This window comes from Aythya ferina, assembly GCF_964211825.1.
Source record: "Aythya ferina genome assembly, chromosome: 3".
NCBI classification, from domain to species: Eukaryota; Metazoa; Chordata; class Aves; order Anseriformes; family Anatidae; genus Aythya; species Aythya ferina.
In genome coordinates this window covers 120,323,433-120,340,528 of record NC_140298.1, presented here as the reverse complement: position 1 = coordinate 120,340,528, position 17,096 = coordinate 120,323,433, and the positions used below count along the sequence as shown (strand labels likewise).

The following is a 17,096-nucleotide window of genomic DNA, read 5'->3' as shown; positions in this document are numbered from 1 at the left end:
GCCCCTAACCCCAACCCTAGTTTCTGAGAACTACATTTCCCGGCATGCTCTGGGCATTCAACATGGCCTCCCGGAGGTCCGGAGTCCCAGAACTACGTTTCCCGGTATGCTCTGGGCATTCAACATGGCCTCCCGGACGTCCGGAGTCCGAGAACTACATCTCCCGGCATGCTCTGGGCATTCAACATGGCCTCCCGGAAGTCCGGAGTCCGAGAACTACACCTCCCGGCATGCTCTGGGCATTCAACATGGCCTCCCGGAAGCCCGGAGTCCGAGAACTACATCTCCCGGCATGCTCTGGGCATTCAACATGGCCTCCCGGAAGTCCGGAGTCCGAGAACTACATCTCCCGGCATGCTCTGGGCATTCAACATGGCCTCCCGGAAGCCCAGAGTCCGAGAACTACATCTCCCGGCATGCTCTGGGCATTCAACATGGCCTCCCGGAAGTCCGGAGTCCGAGAACTACATCTTCCGGCATGCTCTGGGCACTCAACATGGCCTCCCGGAAGTCCAGAGTCCGAGAACTACACCTCCCACCATGCATTGGGCACTCAACATGGCCTCCCGGAAGTCCAGAGCCCGAGAACTACATCTCCCGGCATACTCTGCGCAAATAACATGGCCTCCCGGAAGCGAAGAGTCCGAGAACTACATCTCCCGGCATGCTCTGGGCACTCAACATGGCCTCCCGGAAGTCTAGAGTCCGAGAACTACATCTCCCGGCATGCTCTGGGCACCAATCATGGCCTCCCGGAAGTCCATTTTTCGTCATCGTTGCTATGGCGTTGCTAGGGGCCGCACTTCCGCCTCTCGCCGTCCAATCACCGCCCCTCCCGCGTCACGTGCCGCGTCGCTGGCATATTTAAGGCCCGCCCCCACTTCTGACCTGCATAAAATAGCGACCGCCGCGGTGAGGCCGAGGCGCTTCAAGTGGGCGCTGAAGCTGGGTACGCCCCCGGGGGGGCGGTGAGGGCCTGGGCGTGCTTTTTGGGGGGGATTTTGAGGGAATTTCGGGGGAATTGGGTGGTTTGAGCAGGTATTCGGGGGTCCTGTGTTGTTCTGGGGGGGGTTGGGGCGTCCTGAGGGGTTTTGGGGCGTCCTGGGGGGTTTTGAGGGGATTGGGGGGGGCTGAGGGGGTCGTGAGGTGTTTTTGGGGGGGTTATGAGGGGTTTTAGGGGCGATTTGGGGGGCTTGGGGAGGTCCTGGGGGGTCGTGAGGGGGGCTGGGGGGGATTTGGGGTGGTCTTGTGGGGATTTGTGGGGGTCCTGAGGTGTTTTGGGGGGTTTGGAGGGTCTGAGGGGGCCTGGGGGGAATTGGGGGGGTCCTGTGGGGATTTAGGAGGGTTTTGGGGGGGTCCTGGGGGGTTTTGGGGGAGTCCTGGGGGGTTTTGAGGTGTTTTTGGGGGGGTTCTGAGGGGTTTTAGGGGCGATTTGGGGGGCTGAGGGAGGTCCTGGGGGGTCGTGAAGGGGGCTGGGGGGGAGTTGGGGGTGTCCTGATGTGGTTTGGGGGGGTTCTGAGGGGGTTTGCGGGGTCTTGAGGGGGTTTGGGGGGGTCCTGAGGTGTTTCAGGGGGGCTGGGGGGAACTGGGGACATCCTGAGGGGTCTTGGGGGTGAAGCCTGGTGCCGGAAAACTATACCTACCAGCATTCCTTGGACAGCCGCACAGCCAATCACAGGCCGAGTTTTCGAGAACTACATTTACAGCACACGCTGTAACCCTAGCCCTTACCGCCCTTACAAATAAGCCTCAAGCCCTAACCCTAAAAAACCTCGAAACCCCTACAGACATAACCCAAACTATTTACCACACTAAATCCCTGAAGACCTATGCCTAAAACTCCTAACCCAATAAATTAAGACGTTCAAATCCCAAACCCACAAAATTTAGGTGCTCAAATCCCAAACCCGAAAAATAGGACTCTCAAAACCTAAACCCAAAAATTGAAGACGCTCCAAACACTAACCCAAAAAAAATAAGACACTCAAAGCACTAACCCGAAAACGTAAGACGCTCAAAGCACTAGCCCAAAATATTAAGATGCTCAAAACCCAACCCAAAACATTAAGACGCTCCAAACCCTAACCCAAAAAATTAGGACACTCAAAACCCTAACCCTGGAGAACCTAACCTGAATAAATAAATAAATAAATAAATAAAATTTTAAAACCCTAACCCTAAATAACTGACCTAAAAGAAAATCCTAAGACCCTAACCCTAAAAAAAACTATCAACACTACAACCCAAAAACTCTAAAACCCTAACACGCTAACCCTGAAAACCTTAAAACCTTAACCCCCAAATCCCTAAAATCCTAACCGTTAAAAATCCAAAAAATCTAAAAAACTTAAAATCCTAAACATAAACCCTGAGAACTCTTACCCTGAAACCCAACCCTAGTGCCCTACCCCTGAAACCTTAAAACCATTAATCAATCTTTGGAAAATAACATAGGCTCAGGAGAGGATCTCAGTAAAGTAGCATTTTTATTTGAGATTACAATGGTGGGCGTCCACAAGCAGGAGGGTGCCTACTAATTCCATACACAGTTTATATACTTTTTTTTTTTTTCCTCCCAAGGACCTTGACCCTCCCGTTTCCCCATTAACTGTGCAATCCAGGTTCATACTCTACCTGGTGCTTCACAGAAAATACACAGCTGCTGGCCTGTTACAAGTCACATTTCTTTTGAGGCTTTTACTCTTTGAGGTGGTAATGTTTCTTACACCGTGATTTCCACCTAATGGCAGTAAGGATTCTGGTTGTCTGCATTTTACAAGGTTGTCTGTTGTAATAAATCCCTAAGTCCCAAATAGGATTACAATCAAAGTTTACAATTTATTAAATGAATAGAGGTAAGCAAACAGCACTGGGTGCACCAGGAGTCTTTGCTCCACCAAGACGCACACAAGTTACATCAGGCGGCTTGTTTTTATGCTCCTAGGCTAATACATATTCATTACTACTCCTAGAAAAGGCAGGGTTATTATAATTAGTTCCTGGAATCTGAGCCCTCCCACTGGCGCATGCGTATCAGTCTCCGGTGGTCCCCCTGGGGGTCTCTCGTACTGAAGGCTTCTAGTCTTCCTCCCAGGCTTTTCCCTTGTCCTTCTCCTTTGTTCATCTTGTCTGGATGTCAGAGACTTGCATAGTGCCCCATGAAATAGTCATAACAGTTAGCACTTATTCTGAAACCCCTTTGTTCTCTTATCCCCTATTGACACGAATTGCTGGACCATTCCTTTGCAAGATACAAGAACTATATACATTAACCGCTCTGTTTTTCTTAGACTTGTGGTTATACAAGAGTATGTAAGACAGAAGGTCACATTTCATCATATCATGCAGCCCTAGCATTGTTCCATATTGACACGAATCAGATGAACACATTTCACAATCCCCCATCTCCTTTTTCATGGTATTGATTCGTGTTTTCCTTTCCAATCGAGTCAATACTTGTCGAATTGATACCAATTTTGGATCTTCATTTGTTTTTATTATCATCAGGGAATGGGTTTTCTCTTTCCCTGGTTCTGGGTCAACAGGTACCGCAGATATTTGCATTTTTTGTATAACCGAGTGTATTAGTCTGGTAATACAAGGTATTAAACATGGAATTATTAACAATCCTCCACATACCCCCAGTAAAACCATCCTTATTTTAGCAAACCAATCACCGCCCATAAAGTCCCCCCATAATCCTCCTAGATTGATTCCATTTCAAGTTTGAACTGGGACATATGCAATGTTCTTCATGTCTTTTACAAGTTCACTTACAGCTTTTCCTTCTGTTGTGGTTTAACCCGGCCAGCAGCTAAACACCACACAGCCATTCACTCACCCTCCCCCCTCCCTCTCTGGGATGGGGGAGAGAAATAGGAAAGTGAAGCCTGTGAGTTGAGATAAAGACAGGTAAATAATAATAACAGTAATAATAAAGACAATAATGATGATAATAGTACTACTACTGTTGTGTATGAAAACAAGTGATGCACAATGCAATTGCTCACCACCCGCTGCCCGATGCCCAGCCTAACCCCGAGCAGTCTGGCCCTCCTCCCCCTTTGGCCAGTTTGCTGCACTCCCAGCCTGCCCGCTGGCAGGACAGAGTGAGAAGCTGAAACAACCTTGGCTTGGTGTAAGCACTGCTCTGCAACAATTAAAACATCAGCATGTTATCAGCACTCTTCTCATCCTAAGCCAGAACATAGCATTCTACCAGCTACTAGGAAGAAACACCATCATCAATCTCTAAACAGCAATTACTAAGGTTAAATTTTCCACAGACAACTCCTTCCTGTGCTAGTAAATAATCCAAGGCTAAGTGATTTTGATACAAAGCAGTTCTCATCTTGGTATTTTGCTTTGCAATTAATCCAAGTGCATCTCCGGTTTTATTTACAACTACTTCTATTACAGCTTGTAACCTAATTATTCTATTAAGCATATATATTGGGGTCCTATAGCCCCAGGATCCATCTTCTGCCCACGTGGCTGGATCATAATAGGCAAACACCTTCAATCAAGGGGCTGGGCCTGCTTTCAGGGTCAATTCGGGCTTGTGTTACCGTTCAGCCTGTCGGGGTGATCCAGCTCCTGGAAAACGAATCACAATTTTCTATGGGTTTAAAAAAATAGGTTCTTTTGTTATTTTCTTGGGACAACCTGACCTTAGTGCGGGAGAAGTCCGGTCAAGGCCCTCTCACTCGGCAGTCAATATCCATAGGGGTTGCCTCCCTCGGTAGACCATACACACTGCAGTGGAGGGTCCTGCCCCGTGTCTTGCCTTCTCCCTTTCCTCCCTTCAGGCTTGTCCCCTTTATCTGGTGCCCTTAATTCATGCAGAGCCTCGTTGCCAGAATACTATTCCGTCTTTACCCTTAGTTTCAGTTCCCTAGGAGTGGACTCAACCCTCCAAGCTTCGGTAGTTATTGGTCCCTTTACTCTAGATGCGTGGGTCCAACCCCTTTCTGCTGTTCTCACAGCTGTTTCAGGAGTAAGTAAAACAAGGTACAGTGCCTCCCATCAGAGGTTCAATGATTCTTCCCTCCAGGTTTTTATTAAGACCTTGTCTCCTGGTTGTATCTTATGAATAGCAAATCCTAAAGGTGGTGTTTGAGCCATCATTCCAATTTCTCTTAGCTCTTGTAATCTCCTTCCAATAGTAATTACGTATTTCTGGATGATAAAATCCTCAACTACATTGTTCCCTAGAGGCATCCCTTCAGAATAAGGCATACCATATAACATTTCATATGGTGATAATCCAGTCCCACTGTGTGGTTTAGTTCTTATGCTTAAAAGTGCCAATGGTAAGTGCATTTTGTCCAGTGCATTTGTGTCTCCATCATTAACTTAGCCAATTGTTGTTTTATCATTTGATTCATTCTTTCTACTTTCCCTGAGCTTTGTGGGTGCCACAGAGTATGGTATTCCCACTGAATACCTAATGATTGACATAATAATTTTATTATTTTAGAAGTAAAGTGTGTGCCCTGACCAGAATCAATGTACTGGATAGTATACTACGTAGCATATGCCCTATAATTCTGCAAAAATCGTAAGGGACCTGGAACCACAAACACACAAAGTAACATCATCATCCTATCCATAAACATGCTATAACAATTACTCACCTGAAGAAGAGCTGCATGCAATACAGGCACCTACTACTAGATTGCTTTACTATCACAGATCCTACTCGTTACCACCTCAAAAAGATGGGCTTACGGGTCTCTACTTGGAAACACATCAGTCCATAGGCTCTGACCCACCTAAAGAACCTCTTTAGCAACCTGTGCTAAATATCCCTCTATTAAGTGAATTCCAAGCACTTAAAAAACTAGAAATCCATAGACTCCAGCCTGCCTAGAGAACCCTGCAACTGACTGAAGGAAAAACAAGGCACTTACCCCAAAGAGCAGCCCAGGCAGAATGAGCTCTCTGATGGCATGCCTGGGGCTCATAACCCTTTTGGTCCCACCCAGCACCCAAACCCAATCACCTGGGAAAGAAGAGGGGCAAAGCACAAGAAAGTAGGAAGAGAGCGGGAGAAGCACCTGTGTTTTTTACTGTTTGTTCTTTCGTTTATTTTTTTTCCCTAGGTTATGTGAACAACATGCAGAGTGCAGACAAAAGAACTGGGGTTTCTCTAGAAGCAACAATCACCATGCTTTTGCTGCAGCTTTTAATATGACCAAGCAAGTAACTGAATTATTTTTAACTGGAATTAGCTCAAACACTTTCTTAACATAGGAAGAAAAATCTAGGAGCATAGGATATTACACATCAAAAAAAAAAAAAAAATGTAATAAGCAGGTGGAATCAGAGGGCTCCCGCGGACGCCACAGCGCATGTGCGGCGCCGCTCCGCCTGCAGTACGCACTTCCCACCAGCAGGCGGCGGCAGAGGGCGACCGCGGGCGTCACTGCGCATGCGTAGCGCCGCATCGCCTGCAGTACCCAATTCCCAGCAGCAGGTGGCGGCAGACGGCATCCGTGGCGCCACTGCGCATGCGCGGAACAGCGCCGCTTGCAGTATACAAATCCCAGCAGCAGATGACGCCCGCGTGCACCACCGCGCATGCGCAGCACAGCCCCGCCTGCAGTACGCAATTCCAACCACGAGACGGCGGCAGAGTGCGCCCGCGTGCATTATTTCGCATGCGCGGAGCCACCTGCAGTACCCACTCTCCAGCTGCTGGTGGCGGCAGAGGGCGGGTGCCAAGGTGCATGCGCGGCGCTGCCTGTAGTACCCAATTTCCACCAGTAGGTGGCGTCCCGAGTATGGCAGGCATGGCTTCCCAGACCGTTTTCCCGGAGAAAGCACAAAGGAAAGCAGCAGAAATTTGCATCCCACGACGCGTCGGGGAAGAAGTATCTGCCCTGAGCAACATGCGGCTCAAAGCTGGGAAGCTGCACGACAGTAACCTGAAACAATACTTTTTCTACCAGGCCAAAAAGGCAGGGAGATAATAGCAAACCCAATGTGACCAATGGGATGTTCAGAGCCCGCCGACCACAACTCCCAGCTTGCTCCGGGAGAAGCAAGCAGCGGCTTGAACACTGCAGAGCCAGCCTCAGGCTTCCCGTCCTGCAGCCCAGCGCCCACAGACCCGTGCCTGCCACCCCCTGCCATCCCCGCGTGGACTTTCCCTGGCTTGGCTGCCAATTCCGCAGCACCCGGCCTCCCCAGCACCCTCCCCTGCCCTGGGGGTCCTGTCAGAAACCCCCAGCCTCCACACACACTTGCGCCTCCACAAGCAGTCCCCGCCCCACAGAGCAGTCCCTGGGGAGCCTGGGGAGCAAAGACAGCAGGGGGCTGTGACCGACACGAGGCCAACCCCCCAGCCCCTGCCCCCTCCACACCCACCCCACTACCGAACCTGCACCCACACACACTGCGACAGCCACTTCCTGGAGCTGCCACCAGCAAAGGGGGCACGGGCCAGAAAGCAAACTTTATTAAACTGCTGTCAGGATTCCCAGGAGAGAGGGGGGGCTGCGGTGGAGCTCCCTGCCCAGTCATTCTCCCCTTCCCCTGGTGGGCAAGGCATCAAGCAGTGTCCATCCATCCTTGCATCCATCCCTGCGTTGGGAACGGCTGCTGGAAGTGGGCTTCTCACTATCACTGCTTTGGGCAGTTGTGGAGTAACTGCACATTAAACTAATATTCACCTTTTAAAGAAAACATACAGCATTGAAGAAGCTTTCTTCAATGGGAGTCATTACACAAAGCCACACTCTGTGAATTAACTACTACAGTTAAGATCGTTTTAATTAAAAATACCTTGGCAGCAACGCTATCACTGCAAACATAGCGCTGCAAAAAATAAATCAACTCAATATAAAAGAAAGGGCGAGCTAACAGCACAAATAACATGACCGAAGGTGTCTGCAACAACTACCTGGTAGATGGTTGTCCACAGCCCTCGGATTTCATGGTCGTCTTTCCTGACAGATGAATACTGGAAGAACAGAAAAGATACACAATGTGTCCACAAAAGCCTTTGGGGAGACTACTGAAAGGAAAATCAAACCAAAAAACTAGAAACAGCAAGTGGTGTGTATGTCAGTTTTGTTAACAGAGCACCACTGATGTACCAGGAATTTCCACATTCTTCGCCCTCCTCTACCTTGAAAATGTCACCCAATTCTGTCAGTGCTCTCCATCAGCATTTTTTTAATTTTTAATTTTCACGTGAACATCTGAGGAAAACATTTCAAGTCCCTGTCATCGAGGGAGAAGAGGAGAGAAAACAAAAAAAAAAATTTTAAAAAAGAGGGACGAGAGGGGAAGAAGCACAGCCATTCCTTTCCTCAGTAACAAGAGCAAAAAGCTCAGTCGCTCAGCAACAACGTGCTTTGAAAGATAAAACAAAGAAGAAACTGCATGTTATTTTATCTCAGCTATAGAGTCATATGTATTTGTACCTGCTCACTTATTCATCTGCCAGTGTACTTTGCTACAGACGCTACAGAACATAGAAACTGCAAGGTTACTACTACCTTTTGTGACCGATGCAATCTTCGGCAGGAACAGCTATCTAAAAGAGCCAACAAAATCCCCTTCGTCAACAGCCATCTGAACTTTTATTGTCTAACAATAGTCCTACAAACATCCCCCGGGATGCTCAACTTCTCAAACTTTCCGTTCAACTTGAGGCAGAACAAGCCCTTACCCTGGACACCTTCACCTGGCTCTACACTGCTAGCAGAGTACCACTCTGATACTGTCCAGTACGCGCTGCAGCCTACTCACGTGTATTTACTGCAGCCTGATTAGAAACGCTCACAGAGAGACGAATGAAAATCCCCCCCTTTCTTTCAGAATAAAAAAAAATAAAATAAATAAATACGACATGGTAAGGAAGAAAAGCTGAACACATGGGATGTGTTCCTTTACCAAGGGGCAGATCCAACATCAGCACAAGGAGTCTTTGGGCACGTGAGCCATTATCCACAACAGCTATTGGGACAAGCCAAACGCATGCACACGAGCCTCAATTTAAAAGACACATTAAGTTCATTTACAGCTTATGGAAATAACAATCTACAGCTTAGATTCATTTAGATTGCATCAGATTAGAGACTGCCTTCTTCAAAATGCACAGGGGGGTGGGGAAACCAGCCTTTCAAACCTGTTGCCTAACAAGAGACGGCCCTTCTCCTCCACAGGTTAAGTTCTTCTAAGCATCGTACTGTTTCTGGATTTTCAGAATCGCAGAATCATCTAGGTTGGAAGAGACCTCCAAGATCACGTAGTCCAACCTCTGACCTAACACTAACAAGTCCTCCACGAAACCATATCACTAAGCTCTACATCTAGATGTCTTTTTAAGACCTCCAGGGACGGTGACTCAACCACTTCCCTGGGCAGCCCATTCCAATGCCTAACAACCCTTTTGGTAAAGAAGTTTTTCCTAATATCCAGCCTAAACCTCCCCTGGTGCAACTTTAGCCCATTCCTCCTCATCCTATCTCCCGTCACGTGGGAGAACAGACCAACCTCCACCTTGCTACAGCCTCCTTTAAGGTATCTATAGAGTGCGATAAAGTCACCCCTGAGCCTCTTCTTTTCCAGACTGAATCCCAGCTCTTTCAGCCGCTCCTTGTAAGACTTATTCTCCAGACCCCTCACCAGGTTCGTTGTCCTTCTCTGGACACGCTCGAGCACCTGGATCTTCTTGTAGGCCCAAAACTGAACACAGTACTCGAGGTGTGGCCTCACCAGAGCCAAGTACAGGGACAGCCACAACGGGATAGTCCTACCGGCATGAGTCGGGGATGCTTCAGTGGGGGTTTATTTGACGCTGAAGTAGGTTTCCTGCGGGCACAAGATGGAAGGTAAGTGAAGGTACTTTCTGAACCACAACACTCATGCGATATTGGACCCGAGGGGACCACTCAAAGCCTGCAATCACTGAACAAGTATGTAGGGAACCCTACAGGAAACAGAGCTTTTGTTCTGTGAAGCTCTTCTCCTATTGAGAAGAGGACCTTTTCTATTCAGTGTCTTTACTGAAATTTAGTCTACTTCCTAGTTGTTTTGACATGTTAGCCTTCGTAGAAGCCAAGAGATTTTAAACTGACAAGCACCACGTAAAATTCTTGTTCTCAGACTACAGGAAATTTCAATCAGGATGCTAGTTACTAGAAATGTCTGTGTCTCTTTCATGCAAATCAAGTAGCTAAAACCACGAACAGTAGTCTGCAGGAAGAATACTTTAAAAGGTGAATTTAAATAGAAGGATAATACTCGCTTTGTTTTAGCTTTGCTTCTGGTAAACTAGACCGAACCTAGTAAGACATGCTATCTAAATTTGAAATCGTGATGCTCTTGGAAAGCTCTGCTTTAGTAAAAGCAGTAACCATATCAGAGGTGGCACTTAACAGCTGCTTGTCTGTGTCCTCCTGCCCCATCTATGCTTGTAAAATTCACAAAAATTATTTTTCCACAGACCTGTACAACTTGTACTAGCAGATCCAGCTGCCAGAGCCTCACTGAGAAGTCTCCTTCTAGCAAGCCCACAGTAAAAAGGAAAAGATTCCAGAGTTGAGAATGGTAAACAACAAGAGAACATGTGTGCCCCACTGGTATCTATCAAGAAAACGAGTATTAGCCCATGTCCAAGTATTTATCTACATGTCATAGAAACACTCATCTACAGAAACTCCTTGGTTTTAAGTTACATACAGATATGTACAGCCGTTACACAGCCACGCATGCTTCAGTTCTTAGTCTACTGAGAATCAAGCCAGTTCTCATGGGAATTTTATTTACTCAGTATTTTCTTAAGAGTCATCTGTATTGTGTCTATGTAATGCAAGTAAAATGCATTTGCTGTGCATCCAGATGGGTGGGCTCTAAGTGCTGTAAGGGCAGAAAAAATTTCTCGCATTAGAAAGGTGAAATGGAAACTGCTATTAACCATCACACATTTGTTACTTCATAAAATATATTTAATTAAAAATAAAGTATCAAACACTAGGTTGATGGAATATTATTAAACTACTTTGCTTTCAATTATTTATAGACTAAATGAAGCTTGTCTACTTCTCTAAAAGACCTTACATTTTTATCTCCAAAACCATAATACCTGGGGGGGGGACAGGGAACAAAACACAAGAGTTGCCCTTTAGATCACTATCTCAGAAAAAAAAAAAAGAACACTTACATATCAGGCATTTCATGCTGTGGAAGTTTTGCTTCTGTCCTGGATGTACCACACACCTGTCTGCATGAGGTGAACACACTGCACTTCTGGAAACCAGTAAGATTATAATGCTCTCAAAACTCAAAATCTAAGCTCTCACCAGACATATCTAAACAATTTGGTACACAAGAAAGTGCAATCCATTTCCTTCAGGTTTATGAAGTCACAGTGGCAGATAACCAAATATACAGTCAGTTGGATATAAAACCTTCTACTCATATGACCAACAGTTACTGCAGGAAGAAAGATAGATACAGTCTCAATGTATCACAGGGAGCTGTTCATAGAGGTAAGACTTCATGCATGGTTCCATTCAAGTTTCTTTATGCTGTTTCTTTACTGTTAATTCCATTTCAATGCATTCCAAACCCTTTATTTCTGAGGGTCTCATTCATTCTGATTGCTTCTTCTCTGGTATTTCATCCGTGTCTCTTGCATAAAATTTCTGAAGGCTGGTTCTTCATGACTCTCCTCAGTAACTGAGAGAAAACAAACAAACAAACAAACAACACAGTTCACTATTTCAGCATTCATTCTACTTCTGTTCCTAAAGAAAGCTACAGTCAGGCTAGTCGGAGTGACACAAAGTCTACTTGGTCTCCAATTTCATTACAAGCGAGAGGAAAGAGGTGATCCTAAATATGAATGTAACAGGGTAAGTACGAAGATAGTCTGTGAGCTATCTAAACACAGTATCACACTCTGTTAAGAACTTAAAAGATTGTTTTAAGAACAGAGTGACAGGAATAGGGAAGAAAGACAGGGATGGGAACAGGAGGACCATAAAGAAGATGAAACGTGCATTGAACAGGTTCAGGGGGTCACTGCATGCATGGTCCAAACATAACAAGTTCTCTGGTAAAAACATATTGTTTTATGCATTGTTGTATTAAAAATAATTACTTGAATACACAATTTACAATTGAACTTTCACAAAGAATACAGTGTGGAATCACTGGACTGAGCAGTGCGGGTGGGCTACTGCTATAAATTCATACACTTATATTTAGGTGACCAAACGTTTGCTCGTCTCCTAGGCTCTTGTTACAGCTAATACAGCTATTGAAATACAGATAATATTTCATGCCTAGACAAGCAGCTTTTAGATCAGAACAGATCTCTCCTTCCCTTACCTTCATGGTCAATGTCATCAGTATCACTCTCCCTCTCTTCTTCTTCTTCATCAAGAGTTCCTCGTGTTAGGATCAGCTCAGAGGGACCCATTGCTGAAGCATCATCAGACCCTTGGAAGGAACAGAAATGGCTATACACAAAACAGCACACTAACAGTAAGTTAGCTCCCTCCCTGACAACTTCTATTTACATACAACAAAAACGAGTACCTACTCTAAAGGGACAGAAAGCTACTTATAGGTTCCAAAGATACAGGACAGGCTGTATCAACACCATACTGAACAACTCATATAAGGTAACAGCTCAGCCAAGAGCAGAGCTTTCTCATTGTCCATTTTGACTATTTCACCTTTTCTAAAATACTTGATTATTCACAGTATGCCCATTGTTTTACCTACACACTAGGGTTTCCTCTTCTCATGTGTGTGATTAACACATGGGACAGCTAAGTCTGACCCATCCCCAGGAACTGACATCCCACTCCACTAAGATGAAGTTGCTATTATGCTTTTACAGTGAAGACAGAAAAGCACCATGCTACTTTTCAAGGCAGGCTCTTCAGAGAACTTCTGCAATAAACGTAATATTGCTAGTTAAAATACCTGCAAGTGTGTTGCCCTGCATACACACGGTGCCCACGTCCTTCCACAAGTGTTCCAGCTGATCTCTCTTTTGTTTATTTTGAACTTTCTCCTGTGGGTACAAAGTTACATTTGGCTTATGAACATTTTCAAAACTTATTTCTCCCAATACTTGCAGTCTGTCCTCTGGGGTGGGGTGGTGAAGTCAACAAGCATGTCTTATATTACAACTAAATCACAGAATCATAAAGGTTGGGAAAGACCTCCAAGATCATCTGGTCCAACCATCACCCTACCACCAATATCACCTACTAAACCATGTTCCTAGGCACCACGTCCAACCTTTCTTTAAACACCGCCAGGGATGGTGATGCCACCACCTCCCCAGCCAACCTGTTCCGATGCCTGACTGCACTTTCTGAGAATAAATTTCTCCTAATTTCCAACCTAAGCCTTCCCTGGCACAACTTGAGGCCGCTCCTTCTTGTCCTATCACTAGTTATCTGTGAGAAGAGATGCTGACCCCCAGCTCCCCACACCTTCCTTTCAGGGAGTTGGAGAGAGCAATAAAGTCTCCCCAAGCTTCTACTTCTCCAGACTAAACAACCACAGTTCCCTCAGCCACTCCTCATAGGACTTGGGTTCCAGGCCCTTCACCAGCTTCATAGCCCTTCTCTGGACACACTCCAGGGCTTGGATGTCCTTCTTAAAGTGAGGGGCCCAAAACTGAACACAGTACTTGAGGTGCAGCCTCCCCAGAGCAGAGTATAGGGGGATGATCACCTCCCTTGTCCTGCTGGCTGCAGTATTCCTCATACAAGCCATCCTGTGACATAGAATGCTATTGGCCTTCTTGGCCACCTGGGTACACTGCAGGCTCATGTTCAGGCAAGCAATGACCAGCACCCCCAGATCCTTTTCCTCCGCACAGCTTTCGAGCCACTCTGCCCCAAGCCTGTAGCGTTGCATGGGGTTGTTGTGGCCAAAGTGCAGGACCCAGCACTGAGCCATATTGAACCTCATCCCATTGGCCTCTACCCATCAACCCATCCTGTCCAGGTCCCTCTGCAGTACCTTTCTACCCAGCAGCTTGACACTTTCCCCCACCTTGGTGTCATCTGCAAACTTACTGAGGGTGCTCTCAATTCCCTCATCCAAGTCATCGATAAAGATATTAAAGAGGATGAGCCCCAACACCGACCCCCAGGGAACACCACTGGTGACTGGTCACCAGATGGATTTCACTCCGTTCGCCGCTACTCTCTGGGCCTGGCCAGTTTTTAACCTACCAAAGAGTGCACCTGTCCAAGCCATGGGCTGCCAGCTTCTCCGGGAGAATACTGTGGGACAATGTGTCAAAAGCTTTGCCGAAATCTAGGGAGGCTATGTCAACAGCCTTTCTGTCATTCACCAGGTGGGTCACCCAGTCATAGAAGGAGATGAGGATGGTCAGGCAGCACTTGCCATTCATGAACCCATGCTGACTGGGCTTGATCCCCCAGTTGTCCCACATATGCTGTAGGATTGCATTCAAGATGACCCGTTCTGTCATCTTTCCTGGCACTATGGTCAGGCTGACAGGCCTGTAGTTCCCCAGGTCCTCCTTACGACCCTTCTTATAGATGGGTGTCACATTAGCAAGTCTCTGGTCATCCGGGACCTTTCCAGATGACCAGGACCGCTGACAGATGAAGAAAAGCAGCCCAGCAATCACATCTGCCAACTCCCTCAGCACACTCGGGTGGATCCCATCTGGCCCCATGGGCTTGTGACAGTCCAGGTGGAGCAGCAGGTCTCTAACTGTTTCCATCTGAACTGTGGGTGGTTTCTTCTTCTCCCCGTCCCAGACTTCCAGCTCAGGAGGCTGAGTACCCTGAGAATAAGTGGTCTGACTAGTAAAGACAGGTGTAAAGAAGACATTAAGAACCTCAGCCTTCTCATCCTCAGTAGTCATGTTCCCCCATGTCCAGTAAAGGATGGAGATTCTCCTTGGCCCTCTTTTTACTGCCAATATATTTTTAAAAACATTTTTTGTTATCCTTAACCATAGTGACCAGATTGAGCTTGAGTTGGGCTTTAGATTTCCTGTTTTTTTCTCTGCATAAACTGGCAACTTCCTTGTACTCTCCCCGAGTTGCCCGTCCCTTCTTCCACTGGACATAAACACTGAAAGTTACAAAGAACTTTTGTTTAAGCATGGAAAACAACCTCCAGCATGAACTTAATGAAAATTTTCAGCAGCATCTGGAAAACAAACTTGGTGAAGTTGTGCCTGCAGAGAACTACCCTTGCACAATCAGAACTCAAGATAAGCAAAGCTACTCATTTTGGTACTCCAGTCTTCATTATTAATTGTCTCAGTCAAAACAGCAAACTTGACTGGTGCAGAAAGATGCAGCGATATTCTTAACAAACCACCTTGGAAAGTTTTTGTTTTTTGTTTTTTTTTTTTTTTAAAAAATCACCACCACCAAAGTATCCTTCTGAACAGAAAATACCACAATCATTTTCTCACAATCTGCCCTAATAAACTTGAATTATTTAGCACTAGAACATTGATCAACATCTATTTTACAAAACATCTGCATTTTTGCAAAGATATGCTCCACCAAGCCCGGGGAAAAAGACTGACTGTGAGCTTCCGGAACACTTTTTCCACACTATGTATGAATAGTAAATGAAATGTTAGATCCTCCAAATGCAGAGGCAATTGTACGTATAAAATTGATCCTCAAGATACACTGCCTCAGTATACAATAGTTAAAAATGCTTACCAATGTTTTCCTCAGACGCTCATATTCTGGGCGATATTCCCTGCAAAGATAAATACACAGAATGCATTCACTCTCAATTAATACATCATTCATATTAAGTATGGACCATTTTGGAGGTTTATTGCTATCCCAAACAATTTTTTTTTAGGCTTTCATGCTTGAGAGAGGTTTTGAAAAGACAAATCATACTTTTACCTGCATTTGGATTCTGAAACTAGAGGATGCATAATAAGGAAAACCAAACAAACATACTTCATTAAAATGCCAAACCTTTCTCACACATTTTTGTTGGATAAAATAATAATACTAATAAAATAATAATTAAAAAAAACAGCCCAATAGAGGTAGCTGTTTCACTACCATACCTAAACAGCAGATCACTTACTCTCCTCTAACTACAGACATAGCTTTCTCTGCCAGCGCCTGTGCATCCTGAGACAGTTCAGTGGGAACTCTTAGAGGAAGACAACACATATCCTGCTCACCTACTCCCGAGCACATCACAGGAGGGCCGTCAACCCCCATGGTCCAGGCATGAAATCCATTATCATTAGTCATAAGGAATAGCTATCTGGATCACCTTATGAGGATGGGGGTGGCTGCCTAAGTGTGTGGGACACATTATGGGGTTCCAGAAAAGAGCATCTGGGGATTGCATGGGATTTATTATGCAATGTTTAGAGAAGGAATCAAAGGCAGGAAAAGGGAGGGATTGAGACTGGGGGAGAAATAAGCATGAAATATAGAGGGATAAGGGAATAACAGGCTCTGTTCATAGGTAAGCAGTAATTAATCAGCATGCTTGTCTGGTCATGCCCTGCACCTGATAAAAACAGTCTGTCCTACCACCTTATTAAACTCCACCTTCCAATACTTTCTAATAAGAGAAGACTCTTGCTCTGTGTACATGTGTGTATAGGAGTCTGTGGTATCAGTGACTATGCAAGCGCAGGTTCATCAGTGAGTGTGTGATTGTTAGCGAAGATCAAACTTAACTAGCTGAAGAGCAGGATAGATCAAGCCAGAGCAGCTGGAAGGTAGGTGAAGTGGTCTGGGAGCCAGTGCAACAGGGAGTTGGACACCTATGGGTGTTAGAGTGCCTGTGTATCTCTAGGGGCAAGAGCACATGGGAGTCAGCTACTGGAACCAGGGGAATCCCAGAAAGTGCATGGGAGATAGTCTGTATCATCAACCAGAGATGGGCTAGGGTCTCAAAGACTCATATATCCAGGTGGCAGCAACTGCGAGAAAGGGATCCGGAGGAAGCTACTCAGAGCCTAGCTGCTGGAGGGATCCACGTTGTACATATGTACATAAATTCCCACTAACAGACATTCTTCCTGCTCAGAGATGGGGACAGAATAAGGCCACTGAAGCTATGCTCATGTGAGT

At 46.0% G+C, this 17,096-nt stretch overlaps 1 protein-coding gene and 1 long non-coding RNA gene across 2 annotated transcripts in view; one reads left to right on the top strand and one right to left on the bottom strand.

Annotated features, from left to right (window-relative positions):
- Positions 1-860: 860 nt before the first annotated feature.
- Positions 861-10,989, top strand: LOC311433938. The gene is made up of 3 exons (XR_014691074.1): positions 861-949; positions 6,105-9,845; positions 10,460-10,989. It is a non-coding gene; the product is annotated as an uncharacterized lncRNA (long non-coding RNA).
- The window catches only part of GPN1 (GPN-loop GTPase 1), a 20,047-nt gene continuing 13,890 nt past the window's right edge, over positions 10,940-17,096 (bottom strand). Inside the window, exons 11-14 of the mRNA XM_084513687.1 lie at positions 15,705-15,744; positions 12,952-13,042; positions 12,349-12,459; positions 10,940-11,694 (exon numbers count right to left, since the gene is read on the bottom strand). Of these exons, the coding sequence (XP_084369813.1) occupies positions 11,603-11,694; positions 12,349-12,459; positions 12,952-13,042; positions 15,705-15,744 (334 nt within the window). The 3' untranslated portion in view covers positions 10,940-11,602. The remainder of the gene's footprint in view (positions 11,695-12,348; positions 12,460-12,951; positions 13,043-15,704; positions 15,745-17,096) is intronic.